Source organism: Varanus komodoensis, unplaced genomic scaffold, assembly GCF_004798865.1.
Source record: "Varanus komodoensis strain SLA01 unplaced genomic scaffold, ASM479886v1 scaffold85, whole genome shotgun sequence".
Taxonomy (NCBI): domain Eukaryota; kingdom Metazoa; phylum Chordata; class Lepidosauria; order Squamata; family Varanidae; genus Varanus; species Varanus komodoensis.
Window position 1 is genome coordinate 208,931 of NW_025336543.1, and position 21,849 is coordinate 230,779.

Below are 21,849 nucleotides of genomic sequence, written 5' to 3' on the forward strand. Positions count from 1 at the left end.
GACCTCTTAATTTTGTTACACCTCCAACCAACTACCCTTCAGGATGCCATGTGCATCATGTCCCTAACCCTTCCTGAATCGCATCCCTTTTGCCTGCTGCACCATCTTCCTCTTACTGCCACTGCACCACACCCCTTCCTGTTACAACAGCACATCCCGTCCCACCGTGCCTCTTTGTTCTTGCTTCTGTTGCTGAATCATACACGTTGAGGATGCAGCTAGCATGGTTCTTCAGAGGGCCCAGGAGGCCAAAATGTCTGGCTCTGAGGGGGTCCTTCCTCAAAGCCAGGCACCGGGTAAGTGTCCCCAGTGATTGCTTGCAGAGGCAATCTCCTGGGATTCTCCACCCACAGGAAGTCATACCGGTCTGGGTGGCTTTTTGAAGAACTGTGCTTGCCACTTCCTCAGGCTCGCTGGTCTCCAGAGGCAAATGCCATGGCAGGAGAGCAGCTGGGAGGGCTTTCTGAAGCTCCCACTGGAAGGGCAAGTAGTGGACCCTCCTAGTTGCACCCCACCTTGGAGGGAGGCTTTTCCTGCTCTGAGTAAACTTGCAGAGTATTCCAAATCAAAGGGACCACAGCCACTATCCTTTCTACTAGTTCACTGTACTAAGTAGTTGGGGCTCTGACCAAATACAATTCTGAATGAGATCAAATTTGCATTTACACAAACGCCACCCCCAAAGGTGCCAAGAAAGAGGCTACACTTTATGCAAGAACATTTTGGAAATAGGGTAGGCTTACAGATAGGAACACTAGGAGATCCATGCTGGATCAAACCAAGGATCCATCTAGTTCAGCATTCTATTCTGACACAGTGGGAAACTCACAGCCTGGAAATGCATGCAGTAACACCCTCTTGCCCATGTTCCCCAGCAAGTGGTGTACGCTGGCACACTGCCTCTGAAATTAGAGGTTGCATACAGCTAGTAGCTATTGATAGCCTTATTCTTTGTGACCCAGAAGATTCTTCTCCCTAGCTTCATACAACCTATTCCTGGAGCTGAAGTTTGGGTCAGACTGAAATCCCAGAATTGTTGTGGTTGGAGGAAAAGTATGTCTATTTTTAAAATGGGTTGCAGGAGATCCCAACTGTGCTGAGCGAAGAACCTAAACAGCAATTGCATAGCTGGGCATGCTTCCTCATGGCCATAAGTAGGAAAGAGCATCGCTGTACCAACACCCTCCTGCTCCTGCATCGTACACTTTGCTGCTGCCTCACTGCATCCCCCATCCGCTCTCCCTGCCCTGTCCCCCTTCATTTCACCACCACAGCTTTATGGACAGCTGCAGCTTGGAGCTCTTGAAAGTTCTCACAAGCTCTCTTAAAAGCCACCATAGCCACATCTTCCAGATGCGTGGCAACCAGAAAGCCCCACCACCAGCTGCTCCTTTGCTGCAGCAAATGCTCTGTAAGCTTTTCAGCCCATACCTGGAGACAGGTTTAATCATACCTCAGAAAACATTTTGAGTTGGCAAATGCATGCATAATTGCATTAGGATTTTACTTAAAGTATTGAATATACTTCTGTTGTTTATATATTATTATTTTTATGTATTATATGTATATCTCACTTTTTTCCCTTTCAGGAACTCAAGGCAACTTACCTAATTCTCTTCCTCCTTTAAATCTTATCCTTACAGCAGCAGCCCTGTGAGGTAGGTTGGGCTGGGAGTCTGTGACTGGCCCAAAGTCATCCAGGGAGCTCCATGGCTGAGAGGGGACCAGAACCCAAACCACCTGAGTTCTGCACTCTCAACCACTACACTACACTGGCTTAAGTTGGTATTGCTAGAGTTGACCTTAATGGCACAGCCATTAAGCAAAAGCACTTGGCTGTCACCTTGCCTGCCTTGGTGTTCTTCAGGGTTTCTTAAAGTGAGCGCCTTCCTAGTTGCCCCTCTCCCAGGCGCCTGTGTGCCTGCCTTCCAGCCCGTCAGCCTGCTGTCCATGGCCTTTGAGATGTATTGCTTCCGCTGTATATTGTTTGTTGGAAGACCCTTTAGCATGCTTTTTACTCTTCAGTTATTTACTTTGTACAGCAGCTTATAAATCTTTCAAATAACTAAATGCAGTGGTAGCTCGGCTCACGAAGGCCTCAGTCCACGACCAAATCGGGTCGCGAACAGAAATTTCAGAAAAAAATTTCCTAAGTTCGTGAATTCCGCATTGGATGACAACCATGATCGTGGCCATGTTGCCGCACGAACACGATCACAATCATGGCCATCTTCCCTGCATGAGCATAATCGTGGCTATCTCCCCCCCTCGGAGCGTAATCACTATCGCACAATTATAGTTTGGACTCTCCCTCCAAACAATAACCTCCCCCCCCAATAGGTTAGTGTTCTCTACTGTACTAGACTTTGTTACTGTTTTGTTCTTTGTACTTTGTTTCAAATTTTGTGATTAAAAAATATTTGCAGAATGAATTAACCTTATTTACATTGAACCTTATAGGGGGAATTTGACTTAGATTGCGACCAACTCGGGTTGCGACCAGAGTCGTGGAATGGATTAAGTTTGTGATCTGTATAGCCCTTTTGAATGCTAGCCAAATTAGATCTAATGCAGGAGATTTGTGAATAGAATCTGTTCCAGTTTTCAAGTATGAATAGCAACTGCAAGGGGAAGCATATTTGGGATCAGACACATGGAATTGGGGAAAGAGCAGGGTTAATACTTTATCTGTCTACATATTTTTCCATTTAAAATTTTGTCCTTGAAATTGCTATTTACCTTAACGTTCAGATACCTACCTGCCAGGTATCCCCCACCCTTGTTGGGTTTGTGGACACATTCCTGAAACTGTCATGGTTTGGGGACCTGGCCACTTAGAAAAGAGAAATATCCTGTTCAAGAACCAGTTATAAGACTGAATTGTGTCTTATAGTGTGTAATCAAACACATGATATTATGAAGATACCCTTTGCCCAGAAGAAAAAACTACTGGCACTCTCCACTCCTGAGCAGTTCATCCCATGAAACAGAAATACACCAAGTCATTCCAAGTCATAAAATTAACGTTAGAGCATAAAGCACTTTCCATTGTTTTATCTGCACATTTATAGGAAAAAGAGGCTCTCTAGTTTCATGCTCCCCGTTCTGGTTTCCATTCTTAGCTTTCCTTTCCTTCATTGCTAACTTTTGGGATTACAAGTAGATGTTCCAAGCCTGCCTACTGTATTCAAAAGAGGGAGCATCAAAGCATTCTGCTTCTTTTAGGCTCCCATCTTTACCAGAAAATGCCTCATACCTAGGGTGTCAACATTGAACTTGCTTCCTTGTTTTACCATTTTTTTCCCCCTGTGGCAGAAATAAGAATTGGCTGGAAGGCAGTTCTGCAACTCCAGGCAGGAGCAGAAGCAGGAACAGTTGTAAAAGAAAAACACTAAGGCAGAAGACTTCAGCAAAAAGGGTTGGGAAGGAAAGGGCTGAGCTTCTGACAAATGGGTGGAGAAATGTATCCGATTCAGAGGGGAGGCGGGGCTGGAGGTGGGAGCAGGTGGCAAGTTGTTTATCTGCTCAGCTGTTGTGCTTGGCTTGACAGAGACAGACAAAAGCAGCTGGCAGAAGGAAGGAAATCAAGGGTCTCTCTAAGACTGTATCTTTCAGGTTTGTAACCATAGCACAAACAGCAACCAGAGAGCAATTTGCTTGCAGCGCAGGCCCTAACAGAGCTCTCTGGGAGAACCATGGTAGTGCCCTCGGGTACACGGTACAGCCGTGTATTACCCTGCAGGGTTTCTGATGTGTCTTAATAGGGCCATGAGGTGGTTGCCTCTCTCTCTCCCTCTCTCTCTCCCCCCCCCCCACCAAAGGCCCTGCTGTGTGCCAGCAGGAGCTTTGGCAGTGGTCTCTAAGATGAACATTAGTCTCTGCACATGCTAATGTGCAGGCAGCATCCCCTAGGGTGGGACAGCTGTGCCTCTCCAAGTGCTCCTGGTAGTAGGCTTTGTGCTCCGTCAGTCTAAGTGCCTTGGCAATGCCCTTCGGGGCCAGCCAGAAGGCCAGGGACTCTCGGTCAGACTAGCAGGAGCCTCCTCATGTGCCAAAGTTATGCCAACTGCAGCTTATCTTGCCAAGACTAAACCTTTTTGCTTCCCCAGCCTGATGTTGTGATGGTTATTAACAGTGGCAATATTTTGCTTGGTGCTTAACTCCTGATGCAGAAGGGAAATTTTTAAGTTGAGGCTTATTTTGCTCTAATGGCTTTAAATGAAGTTAATATCGAATCATCAAAACCATAATGTTTTATTTTGTTCTCACTTTGGTTCAATTTTAGTTGAAAGCAGAAGCATGTGATCTTAAAAAAACCCCTAGCAGAACAAAATTAAGCTTTTGTGGAATGGTGGGAGCCTTGCTGCAGGAAGGGAAGGATACCTGGTGATACTTTTTTCTTTAAAAATCTAGACGTGGTACCAAGTATAGGTACAAACTGTTGCAAAGTAGGTGGGAAGGGATTGTGTCTCTTGGCCCTGGTGCAATTGCAGGTATTCACATTCTTCCCCACTGCACCTGAGTCATGCTTTTCTACCTGAGGTATTTAACTTGGTGTTTCACTTTGCAAGAAAAAGAAGTGTTATTTACTTATGGGTTTCCTTAGGTGTTGCTTTCTTTGCTTTCCTGTATGTAAGAATAGCAAGGTGGCACTGCAGTACAGCACAACAGCTGAATTACACTAGCCTTTATTCCAGTTTGCCATGCCTTTAAAAATTAATACCTCATTATCCTCTCTTTTAAAAAGCCCCCAAATGGCTACAAACCTTGGGAGAGGCCCTGGAGGCTGATGACATCATATAAAGGATCCGTCAAATTCCATGAGTGAAGGATCACAAGTGCTCAATAAATGCCTCATGTAGAGAAGCCCTGGGGATGAGGGGAAAGGAGGGGATTTTGTTTTATGTGCAATAAAATCTTGCAAGATGTAATTTTCCTGCCACAGAAGCACTGCCTTAATAGAATAGAGCTAAATTCCTTGCAACAGTTGAGTAACAGCAGCATTTTTTGACATGTGTATAATAAGCCAGTTGCCTGGAAGTGCCCTAACTTGATGCAATTAACCCAGCAGCGATATCACAGAAACAGATCCACTGCCAGGGATTCTTTCTGCCTTGTGTATGCAATAACCTCACTGAGAAAGGTCACTAAGTAAAACAATGAAGGACTCATGTCAGTGGAACACATGGTGGCTATAATGTGCTTGCAAGCCAGATGTGATCCAAGTGGGTCTGGACTGTGCGGTCTGCAGCTGTCCTCTTCTGTGATTAATCGAGGCAGCCAACAGGGACAAGCGGTCCTGGCAGCCATTAAGCCATTTCATTTGAAGCAAATGAGAGCCTGCAGTTGTGGAATTATCAACTTAACATCTTTAAACTTTTTATCAGCCAGACCTCTGAAAACTGCACATCTGCCATTGAAAACTGCAGTTTATTCTTGAAATTAAAAGGCATCCAATGTTCTTACCTGAATCAACATATTGTGCTTGTATTTTCAAGACTTCCTTTGAAAAAAATATATGAGGGAAATAAAATAATGCTTGAGTGCAAACCTCTCTTAAAACACTGAGCCTTGGCCTATACAGTATTCTGGGAAGGGAAGAGTAACAAATCTAGCAAGTGATCTGCTTGGGTCACAATATCATGTAATGAAATTCTCACCTGTCTAGCTGACTTACTACCTGCTTTTGCAACCAGGCCACCAAGCTTTTATCTCCTTTTCAGTGGCAAAGCATATGTGTTGTATGTATAAATTCCCACTCTCTAGACTAAATGTATCTGGAAGAGCAGAGCTGAAAGCAGCCTGTATCTAAAATTTCAGAGAGCCACTGTCAGCCAGAGTGGACAAACTAGGCTGGGCAAGAGGACTTGTCCAGTCTTGGCAAGCTCCTTTGTGCACCCAAACAGGAGTTTATTATTTGTGCCTTAGCAGCTTCCTGGAAAGAGGAACTTCATCAGGAGAAGCCACACTTGGTCATGTGATTTCTACATTTTATCTAGCTGCACCCACAGTTATATGTTTATTTAGAAAACTGTTACAACATTGCAAGGATAAGTTGCAAGTAAGGTCAATTCCAAGTGTGTCATTTCACTTTAGGCAAGCAAAATAAATCAATTCAGATTAGTTGAATCTATTCAAGCAGAGCATTTTTAAGAACACTGGATGTACTTTTTGAAATAATTTAAAAGAACTACACCATTGAATAAACAGATAAGAAAAATAAAGATGACTTCACTATACCTGCATTAAAATTCCTGCTTACTCATAACATTTGTTGAGGGGCCTAGGGCAAATCATTTGAGCCACTTTCAAGCATTCACAATGGAAAATTAGTGTATGGGTATGTAATCTATTAAAAATTAATTTCTCACCTTACAAATATCAATAAAATATCAGAAGTACACAATAAGTAACATTTTGTAAAAAAAGATGTGGCATAAAAAGCTGAATAAAGCCAACTTGGGGACGGAGTAAAATTATTCAAAAGTCCAATGTAGTTAAAGTTTTTCTTGGATTCAGAAATATAGCAAAATAGGCATTGGCTGAATACTCTTCTTTCTTGGAAGAGTATTCTGCACAGCTGGGTACCACCACTAAGAAGGTTCCCTTTGGCATTGGCAGCTGCTGCACATCTGATGTCAGGGAGCCCTGCAGGAGAACACTTCAATAATAGACTCCACCCCAGCCTATGGGCAGTAATCAGAACTTGGGCACAAAGTGATTCACTTCAGGCATATTAATTTGCGTAGGTTGAGGACAGAGTATCTCTCTATCCCCTCCATTAAGTTTTGAATGCTTCTGTAGGGCTACTCGCATAAATTATTGTGAGAGTGGAATTAGGACTTTATGAACATACTCCTGCACTCCTAGAGAAATGGTGGGATCTTATGGGTAAGTGTAATCAAATTGACTCTGACTTGAGATCCCTTCTTAGCTCTTGTGAGGACCTGAACCACAACCCAAGGCTGTGGCTTCCTTTGTGGAATTGATCCATCTCAAGGTGGTCTTTTCCTTTTTCTTCTGCCTTTGACTTTCCCTAGTTTTGCCTTCTCATGATTCACCTGAAGTATACCAGTCTCAGCTTCATCATTTTTTCTTCCAGGGCAAGTTCTGGTTGCAAGACTTGCAAGACTTTCCCCTAGCACCCATGTTGTAAATGCATAAATTTTCTTTCTGTTAGTTTTCTTCACACCCATACAGTGCCATTGGGAATATGATAGTAGGCATGATTTTGACCTTGGTTTACAGTGGAAACATCCTTGCACCTGATAATCTTTTCTAGTTCCTTCATTGCTGTCCTTCCAAGTCTCAAGCTTCTTCTAATTTCTTGGCTACAGTCTCCCTTTGAACCAGTAACTGAGCCAGGTTATATAAAATCTTTCTCAATTTCAATTTCTTCACTCTTGACTTTCAAGTTGTGTAATTCTTCTGTAGTCATGATTTTTGGTTTCTTGATGCTTCGCTGCAATCTTGCTTATGCATTTTCTTTTTTCCCTTTTATTAGAAGTCACTTCAATTTGCTGCTGTTTTCTGCCAGTAATAAGGTATCATCCGCATATCTTAAATTATTGATATATCTTCCACCAATTTTTACTCCTGCTTCCTCTGATCCCAGTTTGGCTTTCCTTATGGAATGTTCTATGTACAGAATGAACAGCTAGGGATATAAAATAACCCTCTTGTCTCATATCTTTCCTATGGGAAACCATTGTGTTTTTCAAAACCAGCTGAGGAGCTTTCACAGGCAATGACAGTGATGCTCAAGCTAACTCTGGCTAATACTGTGCAGAGGAAGGCAATGGTAAACGCTTCTGCATTTTTCTTACCTTGTACACCCTATAGTGAAACAATCCACAGTGAAAATGGTGGGATACTAATGTGATACAGAAGGCTGGATGGCGTCCTGAAAGGCAGATGCATTATAACCCTGGCAAAAAGATGGATGTTGGCACTTATTTCTAATACAACGTGGAGCTTACCACTTCAAAATTATCCAGGTTTGGTACTATTAGATGAATTATTAGGCAGCTACTACATGAACCTATATTGACACTTTGACAAGAAACAGCAACACTGAATTGTTCTTTAAGATGTCAACAACTAGGTTTCCTGGAGAAGGACTTCTGAGAATGGAGTTGGGGTGGAGACCCAATTCCCTCCCACCCCTAAGTGGTCCACTGGCAAAGTTGATTTGCCACAGACATCGCTCCACTTACATCCCTCTTTTGCCCTGCTTTCACAACTGGAGGGATATTCAGTAGAAAGCCAGATTGGACCCAGTGAGATCCAATTGCGAATTCTGTCTCTTGGGACTCCCTGGGGGCTTTGGTTTGGACAATCCTTCAAACTGAAGTCTGTCCTCTGTAAAGGGTGTCCATATGTCATACTTTATTGAGGGAGTACCTCCATTTGAAGGTGTTTGCTGAAGGTTTGTCCAGCAGGTTTGTTCAAAGAAGGTTTGTTCAAAGATAAGTTGGAGCAGGCAAGGGGCACAACCTTAGCCACTGCAGGTACATAGGAAGTTATCGTGTGGCCCTTCTAACCCAGTCCTGTTGACACCGATCAGCAGTGGCTCTCCAGGTTTCACGCTTGAATTTTTCGAGCCCTACCTTAAGATGTCAGGGATTGAACCAGGCATATCCTGCATGTAAGGTTGGTGCTCTTCACTGAGCCCTGGCCCCTTTACTCTGGAGAGATGTATTTCAATTTAGATCACAGTACTTATAAGCATATGTACATTTTATGCAAAGTTTTGCCCTGTTTTGGCCTCTTTTTTGATGGGGCATAAGTGTCTACAGTAGGTAGAATCCAAAAGGGCACTTCCACCCACACTAGTTATATTTTGTCTCAGCACAACTGTTACACAAGCAGTAATTTAGTGCTTCCGGAGCAACCAGAAATGAGTGGAAATGTTTCTGGAAGGAGGTAGGTTGGTGAAGCTCACAAAAAGGAGCTTCACTGACCTGCATCCTTCCAGAAACAAGTGCTTCCACTCATGTTGAGGCCTCTCCTAGAAAATACTAAATCTCTCATGAGTAAGCAGTGGATCCCCACCTGGACAGTGGAATTGGAGGGAACCACTTTGTACAAAAAGGAATTGGCAGGGCATAAGCACCCCATTGGATCTTACAGGGCTGTCTTAACACATGGGCCTGATGGGCACTTGCCCATGGGCCCCATACAAATCTGTATGTTAACCCTTGGAAAATTGGAAAAGTTTCAAAATTAACAGTAGTTGTAGTTGTTTTGCCCGGGGCCCATAATGCTGTTAAGACGGCCCTGGGATCCTACCCTCCCTAGTCCCTTGAGACTATAGTAGTTGGTGGCATATAAATGAAAGTCAGAAAAAATAAATATATTCTACCTTTTTCGATCTGAGGCCTATTCACACCACAAAATATAATCAAGTTTCTACTAGTTTAATAATCTTAGTTTCTAGTTAAAGCAGATGAGATATGTGGTTTGCTGAAGGGGCAGAGAATGACTGGTTTGAAATCCATATCTCCCCTCACAGAACTGCAATTGCCAGCCCTTCCTTGAAGGAGGAATGAAGTACTGTTAAACTAGCTTAATTTATACTGCCTAGATTCACCCTGAAAGGTTATGGCATATTTCTGTGCTAACTTACCTAGGTCAAGGATACTGAATGCAGGCACTTTTATTGTTGCCAACCTCATCTTTCCACTTTAATCTAGGATGATATGCTAATAAAGCACTAGTTTTAGTGCCTCTCCTCCCCTTCAGTTCTGCTTTCCCTTGTAGTAATATGAACATTCAATTCCTTGAATGTCAAACTGGTAACCAGGAGATAGCAGGTAGGATGAGCCATACAATGTGAAAGCAGCAGGATACCAAGGATTCCAAGCTGATTGTTGACTTTGATTGAAATGCAAGGCAGGGGGATTGGAAAGGGGACTATTCACTGAGCCTCTTCCAAGCCTGGCTGCTCTAGGGCAAACCCATCATGTGAAAGAAGCCTTTGTGTCATGCTCCCTTGGCCCTCTTGTGTTGCATGTCAGCAGGTAGCAATTGTTAAGATCTGCTGAGCGGGATCAGAATGGAAGGAGGCAAAAATGGCTTCTGTTGTCATATAGAAGAGGGACCTCCAGAGGTCTTGACTGTGGCAACAATGCTGAAACCATGGCTATGCTTTCTTTTCCTTTCCATGTCAGCAGAGAAGCTTAAGAAAACAAAACACACCTTTATATTAGAAAGGGAAATAGGGAATAGCTAGTCCTGCATGTTGTTTCCAAGCAAGAAATGATATACCTAAAATGAGTACATCGGCAATCTGCTTAGCATTAATAAACTGCTGATAACATGAGCTTGAAGGTCATAGATTCTGTGAACTGCCAGGTGAAGTTTCCATAAATGAGGAGCGGCTACAGAAAGCATCTCTCTAGGAGCATCTGACATATATTCTAAGGTAAGGATGAAGGTATTAGCAGCAGCAATAATAATTTGTAGGGATTTTGTTTTACTTTTAGTACCATTGAATTGTCAATCTGCTTTACCACCACAGCATGGATCTTTCTCCTTGGTAGGATTGGACCAAAAGTTAATGTGTTTGGAGGAAAATTAAATTTATAAAAGCCCATGCAGTTTTGTGTGTGTATGTTTGTACTTTGCTTAAGTAAGTGTCCAAGGAACTGTCTTCTCTTGTCTTGTCCTCTATTCCATAAAACAGTGATATGCATCTTAATATGTAGCAATCAAGTATTTACACCAAAGCTCTTAAAAATGGAATTCAGGCTAGTTGAGTTTAGCTTGTTTCTTATTAGGAGAACAGTTTTATAGCACCAGCCAAACCTGCCTGTGTGCTCCTTGTTTGGGCTCTGACTTTTTTGAGTGCTAGACAGATGAATGGAAAAGTCATCAGTAAGTGAATCACTGGGGAGTCTCTACAGGATGCTCTTGCCATTGTTATTATCACAACTAAGGTATGTTTTCTGTAAATCTGCTTATGTCATGCTTGCTCCTGACTCAGTTTGTTTGAGGTTCTTTGCCACTGGATCAGGTTTCTATTAGTCAGATACAGGATTGGCAAAAGAGAATACCAGCAGAGTGTTGGCGTAGTAGCAACCATGTAAAAAACTAGGACACCACAATACAGAGGAAATGAATCATGGCGTTCATGTGTGGGCTGTATGGAGCTAAACTCGGATTACCAAAAGGGATTAGTACTGGGTGTGCCAAATAGTATTATGGTTTAGGAAAACTCAGATTCAATTTGAATCGTGCCTGGAACATTCTCTAAGCTGCAATTCTACCTTTACTAGGGAGTAAGTGACATTAAATTTAATTTATATTGTTAATTTATGTTATTCTATTGAAGTTTATTTATGGTTGTGAGCCGCCCCGAGGCTTCGGCGAATGGGGCGGCATAGAAGTCTCCTAAATAAATAAATGGAATAGCCTATTTGCTATGACACTGTGGATGCTTTATCATTAGTATTAAGGTTTACTTATGTAATTTACTAGATTTGTATATAATTTTCTCCTGAAGCATCAACTTGGTTTTCGTTGTATAATAGCTTATAATCACGCAGCACCATCCTATGTGTGCTTACAGTGAAAAAGGTCTCAGAGTTAAAGGTGGCTTTCTTCCAAGAAATGTCCCTAAAATTCATGCAGCCAAAGAAGCAAAACACTGAAAGGATGAGAATGGAAAAGGAAAATAAGCATAGTTAGTTACCACTTCTGTATTGTTGTTGCTGTTATTATGCGGAATAGTCACTGAAAGAGAGTTCTGGAAGAGTAGGAGACTTTCACATGGCAGTTGGTCACAAATGGACGGGTCCTGCTGTCTCATTGTTCTTCTGATGCAACCAGGTAGAGTTATTGCTGATAGACCTTTCTTGGAGGAGAGGTGCCAAGTGACAGTTGACTCCAGCAGAGCAGACAGATCCCCCCCGCCCCGCAAGAAAAATGATTTATAATCCTACCAGGTAGATGTAGCATAAGTTGGATGGCAGTATTCAAAACAGTAGAGCTCCTTTAGTTAAGGCGAGTCAATTATATTTTATTTCTAGTAACTTGAAGCTTGGCAAACCTTATATAACAATGCCTACAGCTGTTCCATATTCCAATCTGTTAAAAATTGCTGTAACTAAAGAGAGTTAACATGTTCTGAAAATTGGCACATTAACCTTTTTCACTCACATTATCAGACAGGTGTAGTGTACTTTATGTTAAAGTTTGGTGAAAACTACTGATATATTTTATAGTATTTGGCTCTTTATTTGAAGGAAATTGTCCAATAAGATTGTAATTATTTTCTGACCTAAAAGTATGTAAATTCAAAACTAAGACATGGTCTTGGCTTAGACTTTGTCATAAATTCATAAGCAGAATGGGGTTTTGATTGGCTGATCTTTTGGAGAAACCTTGATATTTACCTTAAATGATTCGGCTGGCTAGTATATTTTTGAAATGATTAGCATTGGACCTTATCAATCATCAGTTCCTGCAAAGAAAATAAAATTTATTTTAACACTTGGATTTTGACTTTGTTTTCTAGGTGTATTCTCACATGATGCCTCTAATTGCTCAGAGAATTGGCTTGCAAGTGATCTTCATTTTCATTTGCATTTCTCCTTGTGTACCCCTTCCATTATTGGATGAGCGGGAATTGCTTCTGGAAAAAGAGAATGCCCGTCGTACAGGTGGCAACCTTGTGCTTGGAGTAGGGGAAGAATATGCAGACGAGAAGCTCATGAAACTCAAAGAGAATGAAGTGGTTCAGGCTAGGAAGACTGGACTGTTTCCACCTAGCTTGCATTTCTTCAAGGCCAAAGCCCTCATTGACCAAAGTGCTGTGTTCAGCATCCTGAAAGAGATGCCAAAAGGTACTGATTTCAGCTTCCTTAAGCATCTCTGTGCATTAAGCAGGCAGGGTAGTAGTTTATTACAGACATTCTTGTGATTATAAGACACTAAAGCAGTGTTCTTCAAGCTGTTACTGTCTAGATGTGCTGGGCTGCAATTTCCATCATTCCTCATGGTAGCTGGGTATGACTTGGCTTCCTGTAAAATTCTGTCTACTCTCTGCTGTTATTACAATTGTTATCCCATTGTATTTATGCCCCACCTTTCTTCCTCTCAGAAGGAACCCAGGGCAGCTTAGAAGGCTGTCCATTTTATCCTCACAACACTAATCCTGTCAAGTGGGTTAGGGCAAGACTCTGTGACTGGCCAAGTCACCCAGGACTGAGTTTTAGGGCTGAGTGAGGACTAGAATCTGGATTTCCTGAGTTTTATGCAGCACTGTAACTGCTGTACCACACTGGCTCTTTGTCAAATATTAATTTGAGGTCTGGTTGTTGCTAATTTAAAAACATTACCAATCATATACTAACAAAGCCTTGCAAATATCGCATGTGTGCATGTTTATCTGCAGCCAGTTCTCTTTCAGTGAAAAGAAACAGAAAGATTACTTTTCTTATTGTTCTTATATTGGGGTTTGCTTGATATTTTTTCTTCTCAATCTTTCCAGAATGTTGGTTTATAAGAGCATTGGACTGAAATATAACTGCTCCTCCTGCTGTCATTTACTTTAGGGACTAATTTCCACTAAAAGTCATAGAATGACTTGCTACAGCACTTTGGTCAGATAACTTAGCAGGACAGTGGCCTGCAAGTCCATTTGTAGCACAAGTCATCTGTGTAACAGGAAAATGTTCCCAAGGGCAACTGCCCAATTTCCATTCAGGTGATTAGTTGCCAAAACACATCAGCTTTGCTTAGTGTTGATAGCATAGCCTATAAGGTTGAATTGACTCATATTTTTTGCTTGTCATTTTTCACTGCTTGGAAATGTCTCAGCTCTGCACAATGTTTAATTCTGAAATTCACTTTAGAAAGTGAAAGAAGCACTGTAAATGTGGTATCTTTCAAAAATGAATTTCTTGTACTTATGTTATTACATGAGCCTTATGGTGGTCTCTCCTCCAAGGAGCAGATCAGATCTGTGCTTCAACTTTGGTAATCCTATAATCTCAGGAATTCACAGACTGCTCCTTGGGCTGTTTGCATGTAGAGATCCTCTATTGATTTAAAAACCACTGGGTTGTTAGGCAGAAATCCTTCCTGCAGTGTGCTCACATCCTCCTTTTTACCACACAACCACCTTTTAACATGATTTCCTTCTTTCGACACCCAAAGTGGTAAAAGAGGAAGTAAAGAAGACCAGTGATTGACTCCTTCACAGACAGTCCAACATGTATACCTGGACCATTGAGCTATTTAGGAGTTGAAACAACCAAGCAGTTAATCCAACAACAAACCAAGGGTTAATTGCTGGCCCATTTATTCTTTAAATCATACATCAGTCCAGGTTCCAATTTTGGAGTAAAAGTGGAAGTGACAGGTGGCAGCACATTTTCTGTCTTCTGCCCATGCATGACAGTATATGGGTTGTTTAACCACCAGCTCATTGGGTTTCAGAAATGAGACATCTTGACTAGTGCTTATTTTTATGCTGCAAAATTTTGCAGCCAGTTTTATCCCAGGTTTTGAAATATTTTGCATGTGTACCGGAGAGAACCAGTTTCTCTGATTTCCATTGATAGATACTCACAGACAAACAGCATGATGGAAATGCAGATCCTCATTTGCTATATCCTGTGTGGATGGAATCCTATCCAATCTCTCACATTTCTTCTCCTAGTCCTCCTTTGTCTCCTCCCTTGGTTTGCCTTCTGTTTGGGTCAGATCAGCCAATCACAGCCACGGTCTTTTATCATCAACACCACTACAATTCCTGTGCTACTTTAACATGTAGTTCTTCCATACTCTTTTAAGTTCTTCCATTCATTGTTCACACAATTTCAGCTGTGTTTTTTGTTTTGCTTTCTTGCATTGTCTTACATCACCGCAGGTGGTGCACTACACTTACATGACTATGCTATCCTGAGTGTTGAATGGCTGGTGTACCATGCCAGCTACCTGCCTGACTGTTACATCTGCTTCTGCCCTTTGTGGACTGTCCAGTTCAAGTTCTCCAGGCCAGTTCCTCCCAAGATGATTCCTTCTGGCTGCTCTGAATGGGTCTTGCTAGAGACTTACCGCAAGGAGGTGAACAATGTGACTGAATTTGATAAGAGGTAGGTGACCATCTTTCCAATGAGTTACAGGTGAACCATGCTGTTGTTTCTTCGTTTGGAGCAACAGCTGGATGTTTATAAAATGGTATATGGGTGATGTAAGCTTATTCCTTCCAAATCACTGTCTGGATTTGTTAATCTAGAACTCTTCACAACTTCTCAGTAGAAGAAAGATTGTGTTAAAGGTAAATCTGGGTTCTAGTCCTTGCTTAGGCATGAAGGTAACTGGGTAACTTTGGACCAACGTACCTCACAGACTTCTTGTAGTGGGGATAAGACTGAAAGCAGGAGGAGGAGAATGATGTAAGCCTCTTTGAGTTTTTTTAAAAAAAGAAGAAAAAGGTGGCATATAAATCTAATAAATAACAAAACTTACTATTTATATAATGCTTTCCTTAATTGTTTAAACTATCTCACTTTATCCTTATAACAACATTTTATGTAGGCCAGGTGTGAAGATGGGGTCAGGACATGAGACCAAATGTTAGCAACTTCCCTAAGGCCACTCAGCAAATTAATGGTTGAAGAGGGAGATTTGAAACAGGCATTTTATCTCACAGCAGCAGTTCTTAACCCCTCTACCAGACCTTGATTCATTTTCTCAACCATCTCATGGGGCCCCAGAAGGGCCAGTATGGTGTACTAGCATGAGTGAACACAGAGGACAGCAGTGGGTTCCAATTTGCCACATGAATCTGCTGTTACCTTAAACCTGTCTACGTGGAAATAACACGACTGCAACCCCAGAGACTTACATCCAAGTAAACCTTAAAATAGCAACATGGAAGCATTTTTGCATTGTTTTGTACATGTCTGAATGTGATTAACATAAGATAGTAGAAAAGAGCCACCTTTATATCAAATATAAAGTGCAATATACATTTTACATTTGGGTTATAGGGAATAATGGTAGGCGGCAGGAAAATGTTGCCCCCCTCTGGAAACTGCTGACCATAGCAACTGCCTCACATTTCTTCATAATGAAGCTGTAATTACCTCAGTCAGCCAGGGTAAACATTCTTTGTCTTCCCTTTTTATCTGCAAGGAACCCAATTTGTTTCTCCTCCAATATGGAAAAGGATGAGAGAACTGGGGCTGTTTGGTTTTCCAAGAACTTCAGTAGTTGATGATAGCTGGGCTAGCTGAGTAAATATGCATGGGACCAAGTTGCCCAAGGCATCTGTAAAAAGAAATATTCCAGGTTCCTGCTTCTTCCCCCAACCCTCCTCACAAGATCTTTCTATTGCCCCCCTGCTGAGCCAGAGGAGATCCTATCTTTTTAAATTCCCATTCATTGGCTGGCTGTTGTACTACAGATAAGTTTGCAAAAGATGCCTCTGGCACTCCATTCATTCCTGGTTTCTAGGGTGATGTTTGCAATGTCACCAGAATAGGCCTGAAATGCCAGTTACTACCACACATAAACTAGGAGCAAATGCTTCTGTGTGTGTCCTTCTCTAGCTATGGTTCATTTCCTTTCCATTATGTTGCATTGTTTACTGAGTAGTTTCTTGCATTGCCTGATCTTTTGTCTGCTAATGTAACGAAAGAGCTGCATTGTCATGCACAAGAGGGCAGAGTTAAGGTTGCTGTGGTAACCTTAATTCTGAATTCCTTGACTGGTGGGCACTTTAAAAACTCACCCTGGATGAGGTAGGGCTACTGAATTTTTAGTTTTGTTCCTTACTCCCCCAATCTACCCCCTCATCTTATTTAAAAAAAAGTAATAAACAACCAAATGGAGTGAACAATAACTGCAGTCCAAAGCATAGGAAGGGACTTCTAGGTAGGATAACAGCAGCTGGCATATTAAACGTGTGGCAAACAGACTCCATTTTGTGTTCTCCCATCCCATCTGTTGACCAGGCCCAGAGCTACTTCATTTTATTAGAATTGGCAGTGCTGCCTCTTGCAAGCTGTATGAGCACAATGTTTCTGATGAACAATAAAGATTTTTAGACACAGATAATAAGTATGAATTCATTCCAGATTTCACATGTGCAATGATGTGTACTTTTAATTGCTTAGGCTGTGAATTAGGCAAGCCACCAAACATAAATGACTCCTTGGAAGTGGTCACTGTTGTCATAGCGAAGGAATGAGGCCTAGGCCAGGAGCTAGCAACTTCATTATCAAGGGTCCTGATGGAGAAACAGACCAAGCTGGAATCTCACAGACACAATTTGCATATTTTGTTACATGCAGTGAGCATATTTGCATATTATTCACATGGGCGTGTGATATATGCCAAGCCACAGCTGATGGGCATGTTGTTCTTACTCTGATACAGGCTGTTTCTCAGAATGATTAACCCCAGATGAGAAAAACCTTGTTGTATAGTCCCCACCAAGGAACAAGAACAAAGTAAAATGAACATAGAAATTGTGAACTATAAAGTAACATTTATTTGGGGACATTTAAAATGCTTATGAGTATAAATTACTAAGTATACAAACTCTGTTATGTAACCATTAGCAAGAATCACTAGGAAAGCTAGAATTATGAGAGATGAACTCTAGACTGTGTGTGTGTACATGTACGGTAGACAATATGAATACACAATAAGGTATGGGTAGAAAGTAGAACCCCAGTCATTTTATGCTTCAACTCTCAGCATTCCTGAATCTCCAGATGCTGGGAAGGCATCTCCAGATTCTAGAGCATCTGGAGATCTATCTTCTGCCAACCCTGATCTGGAGTATGTAGTGTTCATGTGGGTACTAGATCAAATCAAGCCAGAACTTTCCCTGGAAGGAAAAATTACAAAACTGTAGTCACCAACCAGAGGTGGGCTCCCTGATGGTCAACAGGTACCAGAAGTAACCAAAACATAACAACAAAAGGACTGTGAACAGGTTTATTCCCTGCCAATATAGACTTGTTGTGAGAAAGCCAGTGTGGTATAGTGGTTAAGAGTGCGGGACTGGGGCTCAAGTGATATGGGTTCTAGTCCCTGCTAAGTCATGGAAACAACTAGGTGACTTTGGACCAGTCACAGACTCTCAGCCCAATCTACCTTACAGGGTTGTTGTGGCGATGAGAGAGAGAGCAGTGGGAGGAGAATGATGTAAGCTGCTTTGAGTTCTTTAAAAATCAAAAAGGTGAGATATAAATCAAATAAATAAAACACTTAATATTCTGTGGTTATTGAGAATGATTAGTTGTTGTTGGGTTATACAGGGGGTTTGCTCCCAAAATTTTTTCCCTGCTAAAAGATTATTTCTACTTTTGCAAACATTGGCATTCTCCAATACCTTCTCCCTTGCTTCTCAGTAGCACTGTTTTGGCTATATAGCCATCATAATTCAGCATCTGAGTTTACTAATAGTATTCAGTACAAACCTAGACACAATACTCTGTAAGTTTAATCATCTTATGTTCTTCTCCAGACTATATATATGACAGTGGCAAATTATTCATGATAAGTGGGCTCTAAATTTTGTCATATATGTGTTTTTTATATTTATATCCCACCTTGTATATCTTGCAGGGAAGCCTAGCTGGTCTTAATGGTCTTCTGCCTCTCCATTTTATCCTCACAACCTATGAGTTAGGTGATGATGAGAGTTAGTGACTAGCCCAGAGTTAGCCAGTGAGTTTCATAGCAGATTGGGGACTAGAGCCTAGATCTTCTGAGCCTTAGCCCAGCACTAATCGCTACATCCCTGATTCTTACCTGTAATCAAGCAGTCCAAGTCAACAAGGGATGAGGCAGTTTTGCTATGCTGAGGCTTGTAGAAAGGCCAATAAAGCAGTAGGTCCTTATATTCTTCCCAGTGGCTGGAAAAAAAAAAAAGAAAAAAAATAAGAAAAAAATCCTTACTAGGATTTTTTTTTATTATTATTATTATAACATTTGGGTCAGTAAAATTAGTAAGTACTAGTAAGGCTACAAGAGACAGTCCTCCCTTTTCTGAGGTACCACCAATTCCCCTGGAGAGAATCTTGAGGGCTTTATCCGTTCTAATCCTCCCCCATGTAACCAGTGAGGAGTTGGGCCAAAGCTCAGTATCCTCTTTTGTCCACAGATGTTCCAGGTGACAGTAGTGGCATTGCCCTTTAAAGGGGAAGCTTAATTGGCTAGCAGGGATAAGCAAAATCAGGGGCTAGATTCAGGCAGATACTAGGCTCTGCCCACCACAGATTCTGATGGTCGTTAACAGTTTGGACTTTAATCTTAGGCACACTTGCTTTGGAGTAAGCCCCATTGGGGACAATGGGGACTAACTTCTGAACAGACATGTCTAGGATTGCATTGTTCAGTTTGCACTCCTAAATGCACTTGCTAGAGAATAAATCCCTCTTGAGTTTTCTTGAGCTTTCTAATGAATTAATATGTCACAAATATACTTGGCTTTGAAGTTACAGTTGATAGGAAGTATTATAGTTTTACGTCAGTTCAGTCATAGAGGCAAAAGTTTTGCAGGCATTGTAAAATTGTAAACCTTAAATCTTTTCTCCCACCCTCCCCAGTTTGTTGAGGAACCTAACACTTGTAACAGATGCCCCAGAAGTGGCCTACCCTACTCAGGCTGTCATTTGGAAGAAATTTGAAAATAACTTCATCACAGCTTCTGGCCTTATCAGCTATGCACCTGTGTTCAAGGCCTATTTCTATCATGGGCTGTTGGAGCTCTATGAAGATAATGTTCAGTATGCTGAAATAAGAGCCATGCTGCCTCCGGTAATGCTTCCTTTTGTTGCTTCATTCTTATTTAAAGTCATTCCTTCCTAGGGTTCTCCATCCCATAGTGAGAGATATTTTGAGCAATATCTGGGGTAGATGGATGGACACTATTGTTTTAAAATATTATTACGGGTACTGAGAATGAGCCACGGTCTGCTTTCCACAGGCTAGTAGCTATGGCGTGAAAATTTTATGCAATTAATTAATTTATTAAGCCTGTCTACTGTACTAATAGACCCATAGGACTCTCTAGGCAGTTTACAACATAGCAGTTTTCCCACAAACTCTGATTTTAGGTATCAGTAAAACTAGTTGAAGGTAGTTGACCCTTATGCCTAAATGACTTTCAGAGAGAGATAGAGTCTCATGGAAAGAAGTGAAGGAGTATTTTGAGAAGAAGGATACTAGGTTGAGGCCTTGTGATTGCATCACTCACACTGAACCAGCAGCCGGTCCCATATCCACATGCTTCCTTATGTCCCACTGGGCTAGCAACGGGGGAAGGGGGGCAGGTACCGCTACCTGGAAACCATATTTGTTGCATGTTACCAGTTGCCAATACTGATGCAGAGTCAATTCTGAGGAATGTCATTGTATTAATAGATATTTGGTTGCAAATAGCAGTTGACCTTTGACTTTTACTGCCCTCTCTCTCTTACTTTTGCCTTTGCCTGTGATTTTTTCTGCCTATAGGTATATGAGTTGGATGGAACCATACATAACAAATCCTGGTCTATGGCAGCTTACAAAGATGTGGCCAAGCAATTTGTAAAGGACCATCCTGATTTTGTGGGTGTAAAGATTATATACACAGCACATAGGTAAGGGATATCTAGATCATTCTGCTGGCAATGGCAAGCCCATCTGTTTGAAAATTAAATATCATTTTATTGATTAAGCTACAGGCCATGTTAGCAAGAAGAAAAGTGCAATCAGTTAAAAATCAGAAAATTGCAGCAAAACAAGTCATCAGATTCTTGTTCATTTCTAATTTATCATATAATTTATCACCTTGAAAGCTCATGATGTTTGCTTCAAATATTATGTGATCATTAGGACCCTGTAATTCTTCTTTGGCGAAGGTTTTAACTTGTAGCCAAACAAAATAGCCAGAAAGAGGAAGGAGAGAGAGGTTTCCCCCCTTGTTTTCCTTTGTCTTGTTGACTACTGCTGGAGGAGCAGCCAAGTAAATGGGTGCAAGGGAAGGGGATTCAGTGGGAAAGACAGGAGATGTGGTTTGTAGGGAAGGCGCATGGAAGTTTATGAGAGCAGGCCATGAATTGCATCTTCCATCAAGGATGCAGTGGGTCCCAAATCTCTTTGGAACTGTGGCTTAAGCCAAGCTGTCTGCCAATTTTATACAAGAATAGTTTGGCTTATTTCAGGTAAGTTCCATTTCCTTCTGGAGGAATTTGCACATCAATATTACTCTGTAAGAATTTTTTGGCATCATTTATGTGCTGTTGCAGCTGTGGCAGCAGCAGCAAAATGATCCTGTTAAGCCTTGGATGGTTTTAATGGCTGCTCCTGGATTCTGTTCCTCGGCTGCCCCTCCCCACTGCCCCCAATAATGTGGGTACAGGTGGGTCCACACTGGCAAATCTGTGGACAGAGATCTGGGTATGGTTTTGCTGCTGCAGGGGCAGCTCTGCTCCCTCTTGCCTTCTCCCTTGAAAGGTCACATGTACTGTTTCTGCAAGAGCTGCAGATTGTATAATTTCCCCTTCCCCATTCTGTAGGTGGGCTGGTCATGCTGTGTATTAGCTAATTTCTTGAGCATTTGGCAAATTTACCTTGTCATGCACTTGTTCAACAAGATGAAAAACTGCTCCAGGAATGCTGCCTTCATTGTTAAAACCAGGGCCAGCCAATCAACGCTGAGTAAATCTGCTGCAAATGGAAAAATAGCTTTCCCTCAAGCTTGATCCAGGGTAAATGTTTGTGCATGTGCACAAAAGGAAGTGAGTATACTCCATGTAGTGTACACACCCTTATAGTGTCCATATATTATACACATCCTTAACTAAAGAATTTTTATTCAGAACCTCCAAGAGACTG

General features: G+C 41.7%; 1 protein-coding gene across 1 annotated transcript in view; it reads left to right on the plus strand.

The window, feature by feature from the left end:
- The first annotated feature begins 214 nt into the window (after positions 1 to 214).
- The window catches only part of ADA2 (adenosine deaminase 2), a 35,530-nt gene continuing 13,895 nt past the window's right edge, over positions 215 to 21,849 (plus strand). Inside the window, exons 1-5 of the mRNA XM_044417044.1 lie at positions 215 to 296; positions 12,521 to 12,848; positions 14,879 to 15,104; positions 19,578 to 19,788; positions 20,485 to 20,612. Coding sequence (XP_044272979.1) covers positions 12,533 to 12,848; positions 14,879 to 15,104; positions 19,578 to 19,788; positions 20,485 to 20,612 — 881 coding nt within the window. The 5' untranslated portion in view covers positions 215 to 296; positions 12,521 to 12,532. The remainder of the gene's footprint in view (positions 297 to 12,520; positions 12,849 to 14,878; positions 15,105 to 19,577; positions 19,789 to 20,484; positions 20,613 to 21,849) is intronic.